We start from the raw sequence: 23,169 nt of genomic DNA on the forward strand, positions 1-23,169 counted from the left end.
GACAGTAGAATTAAAGAGCGTCTTCTCTCTTTCAGATGGAGCCTCTACAGAAAGCTCTAGATGTAGCTAGAGAAGACAACAGGAAACTGGCTATGAGCCTGGAGCAAGCTCTCCAGACAAATAATCATCTACAAACAAAGCTTGATCATGTGCAGGAGAAATTGGAAAACAAAGAACTTGAGCGACAAAATTTGGAAACCTTCAAGTAAGGGCAGTAGAGTCACAGTGAAATTAGGGAAGAGCCTCTGGGAGAGTTACGTCCGGCTCACTTACCTAAACTGGTTAGGGGCGCCTGGGTGGCTCAGCTGGTTGGGTGTCCAACTTCAGCTCAGGTCATGATCTCAAAGTTCGTGAATTGGAGCCCCGCGTTGGGCTCTGTGCTGACAGCTCAGAGCCTGGAGCCTGCTTCAGATTCTGTGTCTCCCTCTCTCTCTGCCCCTCCCCACTCATGCTCTGTCTCTCTGTCTTAAAAATAAATAAAAACATTTAAAAAAAATTTTTTTTAAAAATGCTCATCTTCTGCGTGGAACTAGTACTCCAGCAGAACTGTGTTAGGAACCAGGCATCCTGAGCAGCAGCAGCCGCCAGCAGGCTGGGGAATGCTCATGTGAATCTCCTTTTCAGCTCTCCCTTCATCTGGTGTCAAGCTGCTGCTCCACATGAAGGTAAAGCCAACATTTAAAGAATGTTGTATGTTTCTGCCAAGCCTTTTCTATCAAAAGCTAATGTGTCCTTTAGAAGCATGATTTGGAAAAGGAATAGCCTCAGCCTGGATGGGAAGAACCCATGGAGGAGTGGGATGACTCCACCCAGGCAGATCTTTAACCATTGTTTTCCTTTTGGGCCTAAGATTAGGTCAAACGCACCAAGTTCAAGTCAGGCCACCAGAGTTTTTTGTAAACTGCACCTTGGTAAATAGGATTTAGATATAAATAACGTTCCATGAAAACCTTTACCCAAGGGAAATGCAGTGTGCACATAGACCTTTATGCCTTTCAGGTCATGAACATACGGATATGAGGAAGGTATAAGCTAAAGCAGAGAACGCATTTTTTCCTGTCCATGAGCTGTGCAAATTTTATCTAGTGAAATATTGCTGGCTCAAGACTGGTTGCTGGTTAAAACAAGAGTGTGTGTTTCACTCTTGGTTGGTTTTCTTGATGTTGAAAGACTTCTTGGCTTTTAATGCTACAGGTAAATGCTTTTCTTCCCTTTGTGTTAATGGGCTCCAGACCAGTGAGTTTCACCTGGTGCCTGATGTGCTTCTCATGTGTAAATCATACTTTCTGGACAGCTGCCCATGATCGTCCAGGCCTTCCTTACCTGCTAAGATGATTTCTAAGAGTGACTTATCTTTTTTTTAAACAGAGAACGGATGACTGAGGAATCCAAAGTGGAAGCAGAAATGCATGCTGAACGCATAGAAGCCCTAAGAAAGCAGTTTCAAACTGAGAGAGAAACGGCAAAGAAGACAGTGCAACGGGAAATGACTGAGGTATGCAGTCGAGTGACAAAAAGGTTTCTAGATGTGAATCTTTTAAGAGGAGAACCAGTAGCAGGATTTCCAAGAATGGCTGCAGCTGTTCTTTGGCCCTTTTCATTCCTCTTTGACCAATAAGCCCAAAGTGATCAAACCATCTCTGTGCTCTTTGTAAATCGAAACATAGAAAGTTTCTGATAGACAGTTCTCTGCCCAGCAAAGGAATGTCTCAATGACAGCTTTTGCATTGGACAGTGATAACTGAGGGCTACAGGAAGGAAGTGGCCATTGGGAGACATCCAATCATCTGTCCCCTCAGTTTGCTTCACCGGCACCCATCACTCATCTACCTTCTCCTGAGAGGCATGTATGGTCCATGCTCTGGTGCGTGCTACATGACCTTTATTTCATTATGATCTCCTCTTTACAAAAGGAGACAAATAGGGTAAACAGCTGAGGACTTCTGTTGAGTAACTAGAGGCTAGGTACAATCTTGAAGGAATTCAAAGCAAGGGAAAGTTGGGTGATAGAAGAAGAGAAATGAAAGTACACAATTGAGACAGAACCAGCAGGGCTGGGACACCCAATATAAGGGGATGACCAAAGCTTAGAGAAATGAACAGGATGTGTGACCGAATGAATAGGATTTCTCTCTTGATCAGAGCAGACTTTGGGAAGTGTCTAAGAAAGAGTGGTCAACTGAGATGGTACCAGCTGACCTTGACTGTCAGAATGGTAGAGGTGAACTTTCCAGTCAAAGTGGAGCCCTGTGAGTTTCTGAGAAAGGGATAGTGCACTGTAAGCACAATTTTAGGAAGGTTAGTCTGGTGGTAGTGGAGAATAGGCAAGAATGAAGGAGAAACAGGAGATAGGAAGACTCGAAACCAGAACAGTTATTTTGGGCTTTAGAAGACTAGGGCCAAGCAACATGGCTCAGGTGAAAATAGAAAACAAATCGAAAGGCAATTTTAATAGAAAAATCATTAAACAGACACTAAATGTTGTATCATCAACAAAGGGGAGGGAAGAATTGCAAATTACAAAACACTATGTAAATATTAAAAAGTTAGAGGGGCGCCTGGGTGGCTCAGTTGGTTAAGCGTCCAACTTTAGTTCAGGTCATAATCTCACAGTTTGTGGGTTCAAACCCCGCGTCAGGCTCTGTGCTGAGAGCTCAGAGCCTGGAGCCTGCTTCAGATTCTGTGTCTCCTCTTTCTGCCCCTCCCCTGCTCACATTCTGTCTCCATCTCTCTCTCAAAAAATGAGTATTTTTTTTAAAAAGTTTTTTAAAGGTTAGAAACAAAATTCTGTGGGAAACAAAAATGTGCCCTGAAATTAAAGAGACCTTTAATCAGAGATAGTTGTCAGAATACCTATAAAATGTAGATCCTTTTAACAAGGATCACTGGAGATTGTGACCTTGTGAGGAGACCAAGGGCAGAGTGAGTGTGTGATATCAGGGGTAGGCTCAAGGCATACCACTTAAGAGTCCCAGTTCTGCCTCTTACTAACAATGTGTACATTTACTGTCTGCAATAATTCCTGAGTCTATTTCCTCAGTCATAAAATGGAAATCATCATAACTACTTTTTGTTTTTGTTTTTTTTTTTAATTTTTTTTTCAATGTTTTTTATTTATTTTTGGGACAGAGAGAGACAGAGCATGAACGGGGGAGGGGCAGAGAGAGAGGGAGACACAGAATCGGAAACAGGCTTCAGGCTCTGAGCCATCAGCCCAGAGCCTGACGTGGGGCTCGAACTCACGGACCGCGGGATCGTGACCTGGCTGAAGTCGGACGCTTAACCGACTGCGCCACCCAGGCACCCCTACTTTTTGTTTTTAAGTTGGAAAATATATGTAAAGTCATTGTCACAGTGCCCAAACATATTAAATACAAAGTAAGTGATAGTTGTTAGGGCTTACCCAGTTTTGACAAAGCTATGATTAAAATAATGGCAGAATAGCTAACAAGAAGTTAGTTGAGTAGTAATAAAAGACCAGCACTGTGTCATGAAGTTAGTAGCAGAAACAATGAGTTAGTGTAGAAACAAAAGATACAAACAACTTTGCACGTTAAACACTATCACCCATTCAGAATACTGTGTTCTTATCTTCTCCCTTCTCTGCTGCCACCTTGTCCTAAAAATCAAGCAGCACTAAGGGCACTGGAGGAGGAAGGGAGCTCTGTAAAATGATTTAAGTAATGTTAAAAGATAAACTGAGGCATATTAAACATTTTAAGAGTTTGAGCAAAACTCAATTCGAATCAGGTAGTGTCCAATCTAGCAGATAAAAAGGAGCTTCAAGGACCTGTACAAAATGAAAGGCTTTCATTCATGGAAGGGAACAGGAACAACTTACATTAGGTATAAAAGCAGGTTGGTTACTGCAAAGTACTTTCCTCTAGGGGATGGCAGGTCTTATACAAGCAGATGACCTAACTGGTACTGATCAAACAATTCCTGATGGACTGGTTTATGAGTCCATTTCTGGAATCGCTGAAGCATTAAGTCTCAGTTTGGTGACAGCTGACTCCATTTTGGGCCTGTTTTTTTTGTTTTTTAACAATTTCCCCTCCCCTTTTTAAAGTTTATTTATTTATTTTGAGAGAAAGGGAGAGAGAGAATCGCAAGCAGGCTCTGTACTGTCAGCGTAGAGCCCGATGTGAAGCTCAATCTCATGAACCGTGAGATCATGACCTGACCCAAAACAAAGAGACACTTAACCAACTCAGGCACCCTGACAATTCCCCCTTTTGATCAGACTCTCAGCCTGAGAGAGGTCATTAAAGTTTAAGGCATTATCTACTCCCAGCTACTACTCGGGAGTTCTTGAAGTTTTTTTGCTGAATTTCTGTGTGGTATTCATAGGTCATGCTTTTTGTTGATATTCTTCATGGCATTCACAGGCCATGACATTTTAGATTCACATTTTTTAAGTCAGTCATTCTCTTCATTTCTGTTCTGACGTTCTAGTCTTAGATCATTTGCTTGGTGGTTAGCAACTGTGAACATGTGTTTCAAGGTTTTGAGAGAATACAGCACACTTAGGGAGACCACTAAGTTTATTATAAGCATGATAATTCCCAACATCTAGAGTGTCCTTTGGAGCCTTGGTCCCCAAGACCCAAATCAATCAAAAAGTCAAATAAGTGAAGGATTCTGTTGAAGGAGTCCCTTTCTCAAGCCAACTAGCTTAGCTTGTTCAGTGATCTTACATAGCCAAGTCCCAGCCTCCCCAGAAGTGTCCGTCTGAGTACAGCATGTGTTGTTGTACACAGAACAAACACCTCTGTGTTCAACTAAAAGATGATAGGGCTGTCCTGTTATCCAGAACAACTTCAGACAGTCTAGTGGTTTTTGTTGGGCAGCTGTTACTTTATCAGTAGATTCCGCAGTACCTTCAAGAGTTAAGGAGAGGTTTCTGATGGTATTCCCATTTGTACTTACTCCTAGCCAAGACAGTAGGGATCTGCCAAAGGAAGTGAATTTTGGATCATGAGCGCCTCCTGTAAGTCCTGATTTCAGTCCATGGCTCAGGATTAGAAAGGTGACAGCCATGAAAGCCAGTAAAATTTACGAGTCTGTAGACCACAGACTGTGCCCTTGCCTATGTCCGTTTCTTTATACAGAGCTTGGATACAAGATTCCCCTGGTTTGGAGTTTTTAGCCAGAGGCAGAGAAATTGACCCCTAGGAGTAGGGAGTATGATACAATGGAGAGGGAGCAGTTTGGTACAGAGAAACAAGCATTGGAAGTCAGGGAGAAATGTATGATGGGCAGAGCTATAGAATTACCAGCATCATGGCAAATCCACCAGTTGTTTGGAGGTTACATTACCCCCTTTGCAATGGCATCATCTTTGCAGGCCAGAGCAAGGCAAAACATGGGCAAAACAATCATAAAGACCTTCAGGATATAAGAATTAGGATAATGATTGTCAGAGCAGCAAGAATAGAAAGAAACAAATAATTTTTGATCTGACGTCTTGGGAGGAAGCAGTCTACCTCAATGTCGGCTACTTGTCAGTTTGATTTTGAGGCCTCTGCAATGTCTTTACATAGGACCACATGTCAGCTGGGGCCTTCTTCAGTTGTGAAATATGCACCCAAGGTTTGATACCTTGTACGGTATCTACTGATACCTACTACGGCAGGGATGTCAGTGGTCAAGAGTACCTAGTAGGCTCCTTCCCAGAAATCTCCCTTTTGCAAAAGTATCAGAGTATAACAATAGCTGTCTATAAATGATAAAAAAAACCTTAATATGCTCATGTTTAAAGATCTGATGAGAGTTCATTATAATAGGATTGACAAGGAAATTTGGTTATATCCATGATATACAACATTTGAAGATAAAAACTGAAATTATGACTCAAAAGGACATATCAGATTTTTAGGAATTTCCTATGTTTTCTAGAACACATATTAATAACACACATTGTACGAATATTATGTAAGGTTTATCATCACTTGACAATGCTTCCCATGTAATTTAGCATACCAAATAAGCCTGATTAGTTTAACATTTCTCTCTTATAAGGTGAGACACAAATCCTTTGAGATTTTCCAAGGACTATCTGGGAAATCTGCAAATTGCTTTGAGATCAGAAAGACCCCATTTAGAATTTGATTTGGGGAAGTTGTCAAAACATTTGAACATATGACTAAATAAGATCACAAATTATTACGCAGTATTAGTTAAACTGATAATGGAAAATTTTAAAGGCAAATACAGAAGGTTACATGGTTGTGAACAAAACTTAGCTCTTAACATTGACAAGACTAGGTTTTCTTAAGTAATCACAGACTTAATAAAAGACCATGTGAAGCACGGTAAATTATTGTGCTCAGTTGCAAAATCTTTATCTTTCAGGTAGATTACCCAAAAGGTTAAAAAAACACTTTCATAAAATCTTATCAAGAACAGACCAATAGTCCAAGGAAGCTTTGTCCTTACAATGAAGAAAAAAAACAAATTCTAATTTTGCACCAAATTCATTCCTTAGAAACTTGAATAAACCAATTCTAACTTAGCCACCTTGATCACACAGAAAATTCCTTTCTTAAGATTCCTTTTCCACAAATCTTCAATTTTTTCTTTTATCCATTCAGATTTTGTTTTGTGTCTTTTCCTCTTTCTCATTCTAGAACAGTCCATCATTTACTTACTACTTTTCATACACAGTTGTTTCTTTCACCCTTGTTATTTCAAAGTAATTATAATTACATATATTGATTAGAATTCTTAACCCTTACAATCCTCATATCTAGTAAAACCTAGGAAGTAAGCAGTTGTGGAGTGTGTTACACTAACATTCTGTGGGTTGGCCAGTCTGTAAATCCATTAATTTCTAGAAGTCTATTCTTCTTCATAGTAAACTTCTAATGTAGCACAAAACAGCTTTACTAACAGACCCAAATACCTTTAGTTCCTCTGTGAAAGGAAACCAAAAGTGGATAAACCTGTGTTTAGTTATGTTTTGGTATTTTATCTTACTTGGAATTGATCTAGATATTCAGTGAGTACCCATCATTTCATTTATTTTAGCGTGATTTAAAAGTTTTCAAAAAGATTTTGGAAACTTATCCTCCATTTAACAATTACATTTAGATTACTCATGAAAATTTTATGAGACATGAAATCATCTAACCATGATCTTAAATTATCTTTCTTGCCGACAAATTCTGTGACAGACATAGATAAGCTTCTTTGACTTTTAGTAAACCTGGGTAAAATGGAAGTATTACAGCTAATGTTGATAATTCTTAAGACATGGATGTTTTAATTAAAAGGTAGCTTCAGGGGCACCTGGGTGGTTTAAGTCGATTAAGCATCCAACTTCAGTTTAGGTCTTAATCTCACAGTTGGTGAGTTCAAGCCCCGCATTGTGCTGTCTGCTGTCAGCACAGAGTCTGCTTCAGATCCTTTGTCCCCTTCTCTCTCTGCCCCTCCCCTGCTCATGCAGTCTCTCTCACAAAAAAAAAAAAAATTAAGGAAAAAGGTAGCTTAAGTTCATTGTTTGATTTGTTGATGATTATCCTAGATCATGTGAACTTGAAAATCATATGGGTTAGATTTTCTATTTCTTAGAGAACACTGAATACGTATAAATACTTGTTTGTCTTTAAACCAATTAAATAGAGCTCTTTACAAAGTCATTTTGGCAATACCATTCAAAGGTAGGAAAAAAGTCTCTAATATGTATAAAAGACATACAAACAGGTCTTACAGGTTTCATTTTATAATTTTAGTCTTGAGACAGGTACAATAGTGCAAAACTCACTAGTTGATAAAAGAACAGTTAGATCCAAATTGTGTTCTTGGCAAATGGAATAAAATTAAGGTTATTTGTTCAGATGGCTAAAGCTTTTAACTAATATTTTTAAAGGTGACTTAAGATTTTCATGGGCCTAGTTTTCCAAATATCTTTTCTCCCTACCCCCCACTCGTACGAATGGTCTTCGTTCATGGAGAAGACCAAGTAGAACACTTTTATCTCAAAAGTCACAGAAAAAGGGAACAAAAGTCCCCTTGGTGGAACTTGTATTCTAAGTCCAGATCTTTTACACTCTCTGCAAACATTAGATGAATAGAGAGGTTTGGGGATCAGTAAAAAGAACAAGAGGGCTTTGAATTGTTTTTAGAGCTGAATTTCTGTTCTTGTACACTTGATTTATAAGACAAGTACAGTTTTTAATTTCTCAAAGCATTGGGTTGCAACCTTTAATTCGTGGGCTGACCCACTCACCCAACTACATTATCCTTATTTGCTTCTTTACACCAGGGAGAATATCTTCAACTAAGGTGGAAGTCAAAAGATTCTTAGGTTCTAGATTCAGAGCTGTGTGTCTGGAATGTCTAGTAAATCCTTCCCCAGAGGCTTTACAGTGTTTCTCTTTCTCTCTGGGTACATAGTTTCATCTTAGCTCAGGGGAGAAGACTTTTTTTTCCCCTCATCTTCACTCAGACCCAAAGGATCAACAAGCAGGAGGTGAACTGCTGTTGACCAGTAATAGTGTCATCACTGCAGAGAGGAGAAAGGAATTTTTAAAAGTCTGTCAGGCTCTGAATATGGCCATCTTCTGACCATAGAACTCCTTTAAATTCTTTCAGATATCTTGCCAAGTTTCAGCCAGGACAAACAGTAAATATTCCTAGCAGTATTAAACCCTTGAATATAAGAGAGATCCCCAAAGAGCACAAAAGATACTACCCTCCCAAGATGAGAGCCACTCCCAAAGTAACCAAAAGAAAGAGAATTGTGTTGGGGGTCAGTAGGTCCCTAGCCATGAATGGGATGGCACCCCTATTTCTATCCAGCCTCTGACCCGATGGTTGCCTCGCCAGGTTCTCAGGACATAAAGCAAGATAAACAAGAAGGCAGTAGCTGTCCCTGGGTGAGAAAGGATCAACAACCAGTGGGTACCCAAAAGCAGATTCACAAGATACAATTCAAAGATTAATTCTTACAGCTGTTTTTTGCCTATCAATCTGAATTTGGAAAGGAAAGGACAGTGTGAATTTTTTTACTTTCTTCTCTCAGCCAGACATCACAGACATCTGAGAAAGCTGACTTTGCTGAGAATTCTCACTCTTTGTTAGCTTCTGCTAGTTGTCCCAGATCCCATCTGGAGGCTCGTGTTCCAGCATATCTCATTCTAGTCCCCAGAAACCACAGAGAAAGGAAAATAATTTTTCTTTTCCCTTTATGAGTGCTTGGCTTTGCTTTGCTAGAGCACCTTCTCTAGAGCACCTCGTACATGGATAAGCATATTTAGGTTAAAAGTTCTCCACTATAGCCATTGTAATTCAAAAATATCTGTTCAGCCTTAAAAGTTTTATTCACCTGAGACCTCACACTGGAGCGACCCAGTCCAGAAAATGGAAGGCTTAACGTCTGAAAGCTGCTAACTCGAAAGCTGCAGAGCCAGGATCCAAGAGAGATGTAACCTGTGGCCTCCAGAGGTAGTGATGGAGCGGGGAGCTCAGTGGGCACTTACACCAGGCAGCTCACTGCTCCTGGGGACCAGTGCTGTCCTTCAGTTTAACAGTTCTGGAATCAGAAAAGTTTTAATATGCCTCAGTTTATCTTTTAAGAGTTTATTAGAACGCAAATTTGTTCGAATTGGGCATCATCCAGTCTAGCAGATCAAGAGCTCTAAGGAGGTGTACAAAATGAAAGCCTTTTTATAGCAAAAGGGAGCAAGAACAAGTTCTACTAGACCAAAACTTGAGTTGGTTATTGCAATTTCTTTCCTTTTAGGGGATGACAGGATCAGGCAGATTACCAAACTACTGCTGATCAGGTAATTCCTGATGGACTTGTTTAAGAGTTCATTTCTGGGAAAGCCAAAACCGTAATTCAGTCTCAGTTTGGGACTGAGCATAAGGGACTCCATTTGAAATTGTTGTCTGGTTTTTAACAGTAAGCACTATGCTGTTTTTCCACTAGACAATTTTATTAAAATCTTTAAAAACTAAAAGCAGTATTCTAAAAATATATGCAGTGGTAGTAACTGGCAAGTATTTATAGAAATTACCATATAATTTTCAGTTGTCCAGACATGAGGTCACAAGTGACAGGAAAGAAAAGTTTAATGATCACTGAGAAATTACCATATGCCAGGCTCTGCTTTCTTTCTCTACTTTGTCTTATTTAACTAGGAACCCTATGAAATAGGTTATGTGCATACTTTGCCAATGATGAACCTGAGGCTTAGGGAAGTCGGTTATCCAAAATTACTTGGCTAGTAAGTGCTAAAGCTGGGATTTGAACTGGGGTTGGACTCCAAAGTCATGCTCTTGAAAAGAGAATGACGAACATTACATACGTCTGTTCTTCAGTGTTAATAGTTATGAAAACAAAAGATGAAAACCACTTAGAGTGTTGCTCCACAGGTCTTCTTAATCAAACGTCATTATTATTGCCTCACTTTCCCTTCTTGTTAAAAGAAAGTTCCAAAGAGAAGGAACTAAGTATGGGGACAGACCTACTTATAAGGTTCTCTTAATGAAAGGTAAAAATGATTGAATTTTCCCTTTGTGTTCCACAGCTGAAGAAAGCCCTTGATGAAGCCAACTTCAGATCAGTGGAAGTAACCCGGACCAACCGAGAGCTGCGGCAGAAACTCACAGAGCTGGAGAAGATCCTGAACACTAGCAAGGAGAAAATAAAGAATCAAAAGGCCCAAATTAAGCTCCACTTGTCGACTAAGGCGAATAATACTCAGAATGTAGAGAGGATGAAGGTTGTATGAAAAATGCTAAGTCTCCCTTACTCCCTGTTATCTGATGAGGATCCATGCAGGCTGTGGGGTCTGGCGAAGATAGTTCCAGAGTACTAACAGCAGCATGTGTGCTCCGGGAATTACAGCTACACCTGGGAAGTGGGCAGATTGCAGGGGGGTGGACAGACTGTCTTTCTCCAGCAGAGAGAGACACTGCTGTGTCAATGTTTGATTTCTCTTCAGCTGCCATGTCACCTTCTGGCCCCCCATCTGCCTCTCCCACAGTGATCGTACAGGATTTTGCTCTTTCAGGGTCAGTGGGCCAGACGGGAAGGAGAGCCCAGCAGGGGCTGGTAACTGTGGGTCTCTTATGGGATTCTCCACTGATCATCTTTCTATGTTATTTCCACATTTACTTTCAGCAAATAGAAACAGAATTGAGGCAAATGGAGCTAATTAAGGATCAGTATCAGAAAAAAAATTATGAACAGGTAGATGATTTCCACAAACTCTGTTTACTATTCACCTAAAATCTCACACTTGGACAGGTTCACCAACTGCTTCCCTCTTTGTGCCCTCCCAGTCACTGAGTATCCAGAAATTTGTATCTGAAATGACTAACCTACAGAAAGAGATGCAGCTGTTGGCCAAGAGCCAGTATGAGACCTCAGCACGGAATAAACAGCAAGAGCTGCGCCTGGAGGCAGAGCGGAAAGTAAGGCAGGAACTGGAGAACCGGTGCCAGGTAAAAAGTTCCCTCAGGTTCAGCTCAGATTATCAGCAAGTGACACGTAACGAAACCCACCATCAGAGCATCTACGTTTTCTAGATTCTGTAGAAGAAACATAAGTCTACAAGTAGGAAGAAGCCTATAGTTTTGAATGTGGCCCATGTTCTCAATTTTCAACTTAATAAGATATTCATTCTGAACAGCTACAGCTCACATCTGCAAAATACTGGTTATTAAATAAGACTTCTGAACTGAATTTCATAGTCTTTCAGGCACTTTACGCCCCTTGCTTCTTCCCTGAAGCTTAGATACACCTGTTGCTATGACGGGATTTTTCGCTCTTCCCAGCCTCTGGAAAAGCATAACGTTTTATCACTGCAAAAGGACTTCAAGAGATCATTAAGCCCTTGCTTTCTAGCAGAAATTGTCTCCAATGAAAAAGTATTCCTTCAGTTCTGGAAAGAGCTATTAATCACTTTTTCTTCAGGAGAATCCATGAATCAAAATCTATGATCATCTACATCTGTGGATACTACTAACACTTTTCATTTTATATTTTGGTGGCACCTGAAGTTAGAAAGTGTACTCCATCATGCTTTCATAATTTGATTGCCCATTTATAACAATATGGAAGCTCTTTGTTCCATATGGGACTGTGGGAATTTGTAAAAATCTTTGTATGACGTTTTCAGGAATTGGAAGAAACCATCAGACACCTAAAGAAATGCAAAGAGGCAACAGAGCATAAACTCAAAGAAGCCAGTGTGGAATCAGAACAGGTAAGCCAGACCTAGGGACATAAAGACTTAACAAGTTTCCTCACACACAACAATTTTAAAACACTCAAGTCAGAGTAAAATGCCTCGTTAACATAGTTGGGAGCGTAACAGGCAAGAACCATTATGACTTACGAAGTATAATCTCCATTATGAAGAATGATTTTTAGGTTGAGACTGTGTCCTGATAAAAGATAACAGAATGCCAAAATACTGATTAAGTCCAAGTCTTTACCACTTAATATAAGAAGGGAAGACCAGCATGTGTGTAGATTTTAATGCATTATTACTCAACATCACTAATAAAAGTGGAAGCTCTTTGTTCAGTCAATAAAAAAGTTAAGTAGGCCTTATTTTTTTAAGTTGTTTTTTTGTTTTTTTTTTAATTTAGGTAATTTCTACATGCAACGTGGGGCTCAAACTCATGTCCCTGAGATTGAGAATCATATACTCTTCAGACTGAGCCCATCAGGTCCCCTGAGTAGGCCCTCTTACTTTGTGATTTTCCTTTCTCTAATCTTAAATTGGCCTATTTGAAGGTATTTAAAATTATACATTTTTTAGAGCTGGAAAGGGTCTTTGAAATCATGGTCTGCCACAACCATTCCTCATTTTCCAGATAAGGAAAACAGCTTCTAAGGTATCACAGTGATGTTTTTGTCAGTTGGTCATGATGTGTGTGCCTTTTACAGGCACTAAATTACAAGACAACATGACTGTCATAGTGGGATATTAAAGGGAATATGGACTCAGACACACATGAGTTTGAACACTGTCACATGAGTTGGTCACACTGTGACACAGTGCCCTTAAGGAATTTACATTTACTTCCTTTAACTCATCAGTTACCCCATCTAGAAAAGTCAGGGTATTGAGACTTACCTTTCCGTTGTTCTGTTAGGTGGCTCAGAGTAAGTTTCAGTAAACGGTGCCTCCCTTCTCATTTACCAAACAAGAGGAGATGGGATGGATGTACAGGGCCATTTCAAGCCTCTTTCCCTCCACTCCTGGTAAAGAGTGCTGGACACTGCCTTTGGTGGGGGGCAGGGTGTGAGTATCACCGGCATTAGGGTATACAAACAGACCTGGAAAATATTTGAACTTTGTAACTTTCTAAAAGTTAAATGCCAGGGGAGCTCTATTTTTTTTTACCTCACTATTTTGTGCCCACACTGTGAACTAGCCGGGTAGGACAAATACATAGTCGCACGTATTTACTGTGGACCTGTCATATGTTGGGCGCTGTCCTAGGTGATGGAGACACAGGGTGAAACAAGCCCGACGAAGTCCCTGCTCTCCTAGATCTTGCCTTCTCCCAGGCAAGACAGAAATACCTCTCAAGACTTGAGAATCAAAAAACGAAAATGCTGTCCATGAAACAAATAATCAAAGGGAAGAAAACAGTCATTTTGCTTTTTATTCTAGAGGATATGTTCTGGAGCTGTTTTGAAGCAACCATTATACCACAGAAAAGCCTGTTGGCCCTACCTTAAAATACCATAGTATCCCAAACACACATAAAAGTGCCAGGCACACAGTAGATATTTGTCAGTTAAATGAATACGGAGTCCAGATCATCTTCAAAGGCAGACGACTAGAGGGACCATTTAAGTCAATCTGACAAAGGCGATTTGGAAGTTTGTGCTTAGGAGCTGAGGTCTAAAATATTTTAATGATAAAGGAAATAAAGAGGATACAACTTACGCTAAGCTGGTTCCGTCTTTTACTAATTCAGTTTACTTTCATAAAGCACAACAGAAAAATCTAGTGTAGGGACTTTGTAGAAGTATTTAGTCTTGGAGAACAGAACTCACAAGTCCCAACCATGGTTTGCACTACCACGTTCACTTGCAGCGCTATCTTACCCCGTCATTCTGATTTTTCCCTGGGGTTCTCTTACCTTAGGTCACGCCCAAGAAATAGGAACAAATGCATGAAAAAGCAACAGGCTTTCAGGCATCCCTCAGCTCTGCATTCAGAAATCTCTCTCATCTGTAGAATGGATATTATGCAAATAGGTTACAAGGACCTTGCATTCAGAATTTGGGTCTTTTAACATCTAGGTAAAAAGTCTCTTGAACCAATACACAAAAAACTGTTTCTTTGTTGTAATGTTTAATGATAACGCTTGTATGTCCAGATAACAGCTAACCTGGAAGAAGCTCATCGCTGGTTTAAGTGCAGGTTCGATGGCCTGCAGCTTGAGCTGACGAGAAACCGGTTGCAGAGGCTTCCCCGAGAAGACGGGTGGATGGAAGAGGTAGGGTATTTGGACATGGCTGTCGTAAGCAATTTTGGATTTGTTCCTTCTCAGATTTCTTATTCTTCAGCATGGAGCCCACTTCAGGGCTCATACTCACAAACCGTGAGATCATGACCTGAGCCGAAATCAAGTCGGACACTTAACCGACTGAGCCACCCAGGTGCCCCTCTTCAAATTTCTAATTACAGAAGTTCTCTCTTCATCCAGCTACTCTCCCCCCTGATCTGTAGATTTCTTTAAACTGCAAAGAAAGCAAATGAATTTCCTTCTTAAAAGTTCTACATTTCCCAACCTGTCTAGATTAGAACCACTCACCTTGATGAATAAATTATATTCGTAAAGACAAAACAGGGCCTCAGCTGTGCAGTTAGTTTTGCAGTGTCGGGTCTGTTTTCTTTCCAGCAGGACCAAGGTAACAAGCACGACGTGGCATCCAGCCAGTCTGCTCTACATCGGTGGGAGAATAAACAGCGTCTTAGACTTACGCCCAAGAAATGTCATTCTGAACTAGAGAGAGATTGATGCCCTTGACAGAGGCACTTCTTCATCGATAGCTACACCACCATGATTTCCAGAGCCCAGCAATCAGGACTGGCCTTTTCCACAGTCATCAGAACATCAAGTCTTTGATGTGGGCTGAAGATTTTTGGACTTGAGTTTATTCTTTCAGGAACTTGCTGATATCAGTACAGAACCACCCCATCTTTTTTGTCTCTTTCCCCATTTTCCACCCAATAAATTTATATGAATTTGTTGTATGATAGAAGTTACTGTTGTATGATACTTGTCTATTTTTCTAAGTACATTTTATCAAAAAGCATTTAGTGAGGTACTAAATGTACAGCCACTAAATGATAGGATATTTTGTTTCGATAAAATCCCCTAGTCTAACACCCAGTAGATAATCCTTGAAAATGGGATCACCTGGAAAATGGTAAAAACTTTTCCACATTAAAAAAAAAAAAAAAACAAACCCTTTTATGCTGGGTAATTACCAGCACATCTTTAGTAGGATTAGATCTCTTTTCTTTATTTTTTTAAATTGTTTTAAGTAAGCTCTATACCCAGTGTGGGGTTTGAACTCACAAACCCGAGATCAAGAGTCATGTGTTCTACCAACTGAGCCATCCAGGCGCCCCTACAGCTCTATTCTTATATTAGATATCTCAGAGATTGTATTTATAACTTCCTCAGATGTTTACAAATCAAATTATTGTATACAGCAGACTGCTCTGCTCCAGGACTATGCCTGGCCCATGTAGCTCTTTCTTACTATAGTAAGCAATAAATTCAGCTTTATATATATGTATATTTTTTATTTTAGATAGGGAGCGGTAGAGTAGGTAATCCAGACTTAATGAACATAAACAGCTACCATAGCACTTGGCTTTATTCATGTTCAAGTAATGGTAGCTACTGATAATACTATCAGGACCTAAATTGAGTGAGCATTGTGAATTGGAGGGAATATCATTAATAAGACTCTCAGAGGTTGAAGAGCCTACCATTCTTCTTCTGATATAAAAAAGACAAAGCTGAATTTATAGCTTAAACTAAGCCGTAATAATTGAGGGAGAGCTCTGTTGGTCAGGCAGAGTCCTCCCTGATCGGAGCAGACTGCCGATCTTCTATAACGTTTGGGGAAAACACGAAGTTCAAGAATCGCAAGATTTTCAGAGACCTTGAGGGTTGGTACCATCTGTAGAAGTGTAGTTATGTGGGTAAGGTTGGTAATTGGCATTCAGGGGGCTCCTGTTGGAATGCATCTATTTCTGTGTGTCTGACTTCCAGAGGTGAGGGTTCACTGATTGGCAGGCTGGGAAAAGCCTCCCCAAGTTATCTAACTCCTACAGAATTTATCCCTTTAGACTCTTCACAAGAAGATACAGTTATTTTAAGGTACCAGAGAGTCAATCTTGAAATAGTCTAAGCAAGAACCCCACAGAACAGTTCCTTTGTCCTGAATTCCTCATAGGACAAAAGATCCCAATTACTGTGGAGAGATAATCAACCTTATTGGGTTGTAAATACACCGTTCTTGAGTGTTGTCATGACATGACCGTTACCGGCCAAGAATATGTTTATCTTCTTCATCCAGAGCAAGGACATTTTTCTCCACTTGTGTTTTGTTCTCAAAGAGTATCATTATTGATAAAGTCAGTGTAACCTTATGTCATTTTTTTAGGTTGGCTATACTAAACCTTAGCTTGGGAGAAGTGAATTATAGCATTAGATTGGTGATCATTTCTAGTAAAACCTATATTTAGAACAGCCTGTTTAGAGTGATGAATTTGCTGAAGTGTTTCTATAGTACTTTTATAATGGTCTACTGTATACTAGGTTCTGTTGTGGGCCTGTACTTTCATCTGAAGCTACCAAAACACAGACAAAATATCAACCAATGGTTTTTAAGACACCAGACATTGTGCAACAAAGAACAGTACTCCCTGAGAGAAAGGGAACAAATGAGGTGAACCCTACTATCACCCCGCCTTCTAGCCTTCAGACAGTTCATGCACCTGGTCCTGAGTTATGGAGCCAGAGTCCAGGGAGACCAGGACTGCTAGACTTCCAGGACCGAATACCGGAGAGGAGAGTGCTACAGAGGGAGAATTTCAGAGATGTCCCGAAAGCCCTCTTGGGTATTAGCTGAGCACATGCATGTGAGGAAACCACCTCAAGCTGGAGAAAGAATCATCCAAAAGGGTTTAAGTTAACAGTGGCCAACACACACACACACACACACACACACACACACACAATACCAGCTTCCATCAGCCAGCATGAGAAACATCATGATTTGCAGGGCATTGGGTGGAGAACACTAAAGAATACTTGTCTCAGAAGCAGAGAATAGGTAGCCCTACAGCAAACACTGCTCTAGTCCTACCCAGCGAATCTGAAACGCAAGACCCCAAATGATCTATTCCAAGTAACTGCATTACAAAACAGCTTAAGGATATTTAGAGGAATACAAAAATATATGGCACCCATCAAGGTAAAAATCACAATTTGTGGTACCAATCCAAAGCAGCAGGAAAATTTAACCCAGATTAACAGATGTTAAATGTGACAGTGGGCCGCCTGGGTGGCTCAGTGTGTCGAGCATTCAACTTCATCTCAGGTCATGATCTCACCGTTCATCAGTTCCAGCCCTCCGTCGGGGTCTGCTGACATCTCAGAGCCTGGAGCCTGCTTCGGATTCTGTGTCTCCCTCTGTCTCTGCCCTCGTGTTCTCTCTCTCTCTCTCTCTCTCTCTCTCTCTCTCTCTCTCTCTCATAAACATTAAAAAAAAAAAAGTGACAAACAAGGACATGAAAACTGTTACCATAACTATATGTTCAAAGAGTATTAAAACAGTGGATGGTAATAGAAAAATTGAAAAGAATTCATAATTATTAACTAGTAGAAAACTGATGGTTTCCTTTAGCAGTAGAGACTGACTACATGTAGGAACATTGGATTTAAAGGGGATTCCAATACAAGATCTGAAGATGTTTTGATTAATTTTTTGATGACTGCAGTTGTTCTAAAGCAAGGAGACTGAGCTGTGGCTCCTGAATTAAGGGATAAGCAATGGTTCTATTAATTGCGCTGTGTTGTTAACACCCATAGAGCATGACCTAACCTTTTCTTGTGAGTACAAAAAGTGATTTGTGAAAATCTAGGAAGAACCCCTCTGGACTGTGACTTTGGTCCAGGTAAACTGTCTATGGAGTCATTTGCCCTTGGGGATTCTGACACTATAGCTGTTTGTTTTGGTCAGCTTTATTAAGGTATAATTGACAAAACTAAGTTATTGAGGGTGAGCATCATAATGATTCGATACACATTGTGAAATTATTCCATCTGTCACCTCACATACTTAATTTTTGATGAGGACATTTCATTTTTATTCTCAGCAAATATCAATTATATAATACAGTGTTAACTCTAATCATCATATTACACATTTGATCCTCAAACCTTACTCATCCTGTAATTGAAAGTATCCTTTAACAACTTCTATTTCCCCAACCCTTCAGTCATTGCCAACCACTTTTCTGCTCCCTGCTTCTAAGAGTTTGATTAAGATTCCACATATAAGTGTCTTTGGTGATTTTTTGAATTTTTTTTAAGAGTTTATTTTTAATCTCTGCACCCAACATGGGGTTCGAATCTACAACCCCAAGAGTCACACGCTGTACCAACTGAGCCAGCCACGTGCTCCAATTCTTTGAGGTATTTCTGGAGACTACCATAAATATCCTAATGTCATAGCAGCTTTAATCTGATCACATGTATGGGCTACAGCATATTTTATCTGGAAGTAGATCCTACCTATTAAATCTCTGTGTCCTGAAGAAAAAAGGACTGTTTCTCTGACAGTGATCCCAAAGAATCAGATACAGGTTGAGACTTAGGAAAGGACTCACAATTGTTCCAAGTTCTCATTTTTCAGAGTGGTTTTAGTAAAGGAAAGCAAAGTTCATTGCCTCTCAAACTTCTATAATTACTATGCATTTTCAGTTTTACCTTTTATTACCATCTTTTGTCATAAAGTCATTTATAAGATAATACTCTCTCACGCTAGAAGTCATTTTGCTTATCTGTTTGCTTCTTAGACAACTGTAAAATTTGGGTCTGAAGGATCTGATGTTCAGAGTAGTAGGATTAATTGTAGGTAACGGTAATATCAAGTACTCTTCTGTTCCACTTTGGAGTTTAGAGGGAAGACACGGACTTGTGGAGTAATGTCTCCCCCAGGGTGGCATCATTGGACTTCAGATGGTTGTCCTTCAGCTTCTTAGCCAGCACTGGGCAATTATTAGCTCAGTGATCTTTTTGCTTGCAATTTCTCTAGTTTCTTTACCAAAGACTTCCAGTTCTTAACAGAAGATATTAGGCCTTGTTTTTATCTCAGGACCAGTTGTTTTAGATAGACAGCCAGAGCCTGTTTACTTTCTAAGGCTCTCTAGAGACATCTAGCTACAGATTACTGGTTTTCCAAAATAGCTTGTTTTTCTTATTAAAGTCCCTAGTTTTTCAATTATTCCAATTGTTTTTCTTATTAAAGTCCCTAGTTTAGATAATGAGCCCATGAACAAAAAGAAGACAAGGCCCTTACTTCAGCTGCTGGGTCTGCCCCAGGATACCATTTGAAAGAAGAGCAAAATATTTAAGAAATTTGACTTTTTGATGGTATTTGGCATCTCTCTTCTCAAGAGCATTTATTGTGGGCTCTTATCTCATGATCGATCTCATTTCATTGGGCAAGATGGCTTTATGTTCACACTGGTCTACATCATCATATGTTCTCCACCTTGGACTTCTTTGGGCAATAGGGATTCTACACCATTTGTTAATGCGAGCCTTTTTATAAATGGTCAGAAACAATGTACAATATATAGAAGACTAGAACAGACTGAAATATTTTCTGCTTACCAATCCAGCAGAGATTTCTTAGAGCTCTAATAAATCCAGGATTGAGTCTCCTTGGATGGGCTGATCAGATGCCCACCCTCAATTAATCACTATCACTTAAGAGAGAGATTATATACTAATTGGCTAGGCCTAGATGTGTCCATCTCTGAAACTGAGAATAGTTCCCCAAAGGAAATCTCAGTGATGTTCCTAGAAGAACGGGGAAACAGAGGTAAGTCAAATCAAAACCGTAAATGTCTATCACAACAATCTTAAGATTGTAAGCAGAGAAAATACACCAACACGGTCACTACTGAACTTCATTAACACAGAGCTCTGAGTAGCTGCTAGATTCCTTTCATATTGACACTCCTTTTCCTCCAAAGCATTTATAGGAGACACAAGCTATCAGGTTCTTCCCGAGCTTTTAAAACGGATTCTTTAATAACCTATATAGAGACTTTGAGGCAGCTGCTTAGTCACCTACCTCCTAATGTTTCCTTCACAAGCAATATGAAACAAGAAAGGAAAGGTGAATTCTACATAAAACCACACTCAGCGTAACTTGAAGGCAGACAATGTCAAATCTTTAAAAATAACTAAGTAAAATGAGAAAAATCACCAGATCCCAGTGTGTGTTGTCTCACACTTCTGCCCCACCTCACTAGAAGGTTTGTAACAGACAAAGGCAAACGGAGATGGAAAAAGGAAGCTAGTGAAAGGGTCTCCGTTTCACCGGACACTGTTACCACAAGGACTACATGTATCCTAAACCTGGAAATACAAAAAAAAAAAAAAAAAAAAAAGTGTCCAGGCAGATCAGAGTATGAACTACAGGAAAGGAACTTCTAAATACACATGGTTTAAAGGTGCAGGCATGATTTAAAGGGGCACTGTTCAAAATGTGGATCTTCTAGGGGAACAAAAAAGGTAAAGAGGAAAAGACCTTATTGCAAATTGGATTGTTAAGGGGAAAAGAAATTGAAGTTTTAGGACCAACAAGAAAAAGAGAGAAGCACAAAATTGAAGGACTCATAACCCTCCCCACAACACAAAAACCTCCCCACCAAATCACAACACCCTAGAAAAAGCACCTGGACTTTGCTATACTGACCAGTGAGGGCTCAGTAAACTAGAAATATTGCAAAACAACCCAGTAGCACAAATGTGAATAAGAGGAAAGTTAAGTCTATACAGAGTACTGCAGAAAGTCGGGAATAAAATTACATCTCAACTGAGGAAAATTTCTCCCAATAAACCCTTATGAAGGAAAAGAAACTTCAATATGTTTCAAGTTTGAAGACAAACTTTTCAGGATATGAGAACCGCTGTGAAACAAATTTAAAAACTAAGGACATAAATGGACAAAAATCAGAGAAATGAAGAGTGTTGTTTGCACTTAGAACAGTGGAAGAAAAAGACAAAATTATCTCAGAAACGAAGAATAAGTTACAAGATGCCCAAGGGAGAACCAATTCAGATCAAAGTAAGAGACACTGAAGAAAGGCAGGAAAACAAGGAAATGAAAATGGCATTAAGGACTAAAAAAGTCTGGGGCACCATGGTGGCTCAGTCATTAGAGTGTCTGACTCTTGATTTTGGCTCAAGTCATGATGTCACGGTTTGTGGGATCAAGCCCTGCATTGGGCTCCACACTGATAGCATGGAACCTGCTGAGGATTCTCTCCCTGTCCCTCTCCTGTTCTGTCTCAAAATAAACTTGAACAAAATAATAAAAGTAAAAAATTTCAGAGAAAAGGTAACAGAATGGAATACGGGCAAAGAAGGAATAGTATTTGTGTTAATTGGAGCCCTTATGGAAGAAACAAGGGTAGATCAGAAGTAATATTTAGAACTACAACCCATAAACACTTTCCAAAAACAAAAAAGTGTATCTGAATCTACATATTGAAATAATTCACCAGGAAGCTGGAAAAAAAAAATCAACTTCAAGACACATTCTAATAAAACTATAGATTTCAAAGAAAGTATTCTCAAAGTGTACAGGCAAAAAGATCAAATAACTTACAAAGGCAAAAGAAACTGGCCCTCACATTTATAAACCAACACACTAAGCAAGGCAACAATGGAGCAGTGTGGTTGGCAGAATTCTAAAATAGGGCCCAAGATGTCTCACCTTCAGGTAGACATAACTGCATCATCTCTTGGACTTTAAAAATGATGGAGTTCACTCGTGATTAGATTATAGGTCACAGTTGACTTGAAGGAAATTATCCTAATCAGATAAATCCTTTAAGAGCCATTTGCTCCCAACTGGTTGCAGAAGGGGAAGTCTGCGATTTGAAGCACAAGAAGACTTTTTGTGCCCCTGCTGGCTAGAAGAATAAGTCTGCGTAGCAAGAAATGCAGGTGCATCTACAAGCTGAGCGCCAGCCCTGGCTGGAAGCCAGCAGAAAAATGGAGACTTCAGTCCCAAGACTGCCAAGAACCGATTTCTGCTAACAACCAGAATAAGCTTCAAAGTAGTTCTTTCCCCAGACCTCCATAAAGGAGCACAGTGCTGCCAACAGCTTGGTGTCAGTCTGCGAAATCCTGAGATTCTAGCCCCACCCTGGATTCCTAACCCACAGAAACTGTTAGTTAAGTTTGTATTTTTTTTTTAATTTTCTAATTTTTCATTTTTTAAAGTAAGCTATACACCAATGTGGGGCTTGAACTCACAATCCCAAGATCAAGAGTTGCGCACTCCACCAACTGAGCCCAAGTTTGCATTATTTTAAGCCCCTGAGTGTATGCTAGCAGCAATAACAAAAAATTAGCACAATTGGCATTTTTTAAAAACTCAAAGAATGTGTGTGAACCAAGGATTCTATATTCAGTTTTCAACTATCAAAACTACAGAAACTTGGGATTTGAAGCCAGGCTACCATTGCCAGAGGGTGGGCCAGCCCCTCCCTGTTCCAGGGCCCTTCCCACCTGGTTGTGTAACCATCCCCACCCCCCCTCTCCAAGGCCCCTCACCTGGGAATGGGGAGGTTCACCCAAAAAGATAAATAGAATAAATAAAACTACAGAAAAATGGTTATAAACATATAAGAACTTACAGAATTCTGCATCCATTAGCCCTTCTTGACGAATTTATAAGAGCAGAGATCAGCCAACTTTTTGTGTAAGGATCAGACAGTAAAGGTTAGAGGCTTTGAGGGTCAAATAGAGTTTATGTCCCATATTATTGGGTTTTTTTTTAATGTTTATTTACTTTTTTTTTTTTTTAACATTTATTCATTTTTGAGAGAGTGCAAGCAGGGGGGGGGGGGGCAGAAAGAG

The 23,169-nt window shown here is 39.8% G+C and overlaps 1 protein-coding gene and 1 non-coding gene across 10 annotated transcripts in view; one reads left to right on the plus strand and one right to left on the minus strand.

Moving 5' to 3' along the window:
* The window catches only part of CCDC150 (coiled-coil domain containing 150), a 94,303-nt gene extending 79,059 nt beyond the window's left edge, over positions 1 to 15,244 (plus strand). For 4 of the 9 annotated variants that reach the window (XM_053215484.1, XM_053215486.1, XM_053215490.1 and 1 more), the window contains 8 exons: positions 36 to 205; positions 1,369 to 1,495; positions 10,536 to 10,730; positions 11,132 to 11,200; positions 11,293 to 11,454; positions 12,132 to 12,218; positions 14,356 to 14,475; positions 14,881 to 15,244. In XM_053215484.1, coding sequence (XP_053071459.1) covers positions 36 to 205; positions 1,369 to 1,495; positions 10,536 to 10,730; positions 11,132 to 11,200; positions 11,293 to 11,454; positions 12,132 to 12,218; positions 14,356 to 14,475; positions 14,881 to 15,000 — 1,050 coding nt within the window. In that variant the 3' untranslated portion in view covers positions 15,001 to 15,244. Of the gene's footprint in view, positions 1 to 35; positions 206 to 1,368; positions 1,496 to 10,535; positions 10,731 to 10,952; positions 11,201 to 11,292; positions 11,455 to 12,131; positions 12,219 to 12,606; positions 12,817 to 14,355; positions 14,476 to 14,880 lie in introns of those variants that run through there. The other 5 variants (XM_053215485.1, XM_053215487.1, XM_053215491.1 and 2 more) reach the window with 5 other exon arrangements.
* LOC113598370 (small nucleolar RNA SNORD56) lies at positions 8,442 to 8,512 on the minus strand. Its single transcript, XR_003419034.1, has one exon. It is a non-coding gene; the product is annotated as a small nucleolar RNA SNORD56 (small nucleolar RNA).
* Positions 15,245 to 23,169: the final 7,925 nt, after the last annotated feature.

The sequence above is a fragment of the Acinonyx jubatus genome, chromosome C1, assembly GCF_027475565.1.
Source record: "Acinonyx jubatus isolate Ajub_Pintada_27869175 chromosome C1, VMU_Ajub_asm_v1.0, whole genome shotgun sequence".
NCBI classification, from domain to species: Eukaryota; Metazoa; Chordata; class Mammalia; order Carnivora; family Felidae; genus Acinonyx; species Acinonyx jubatus.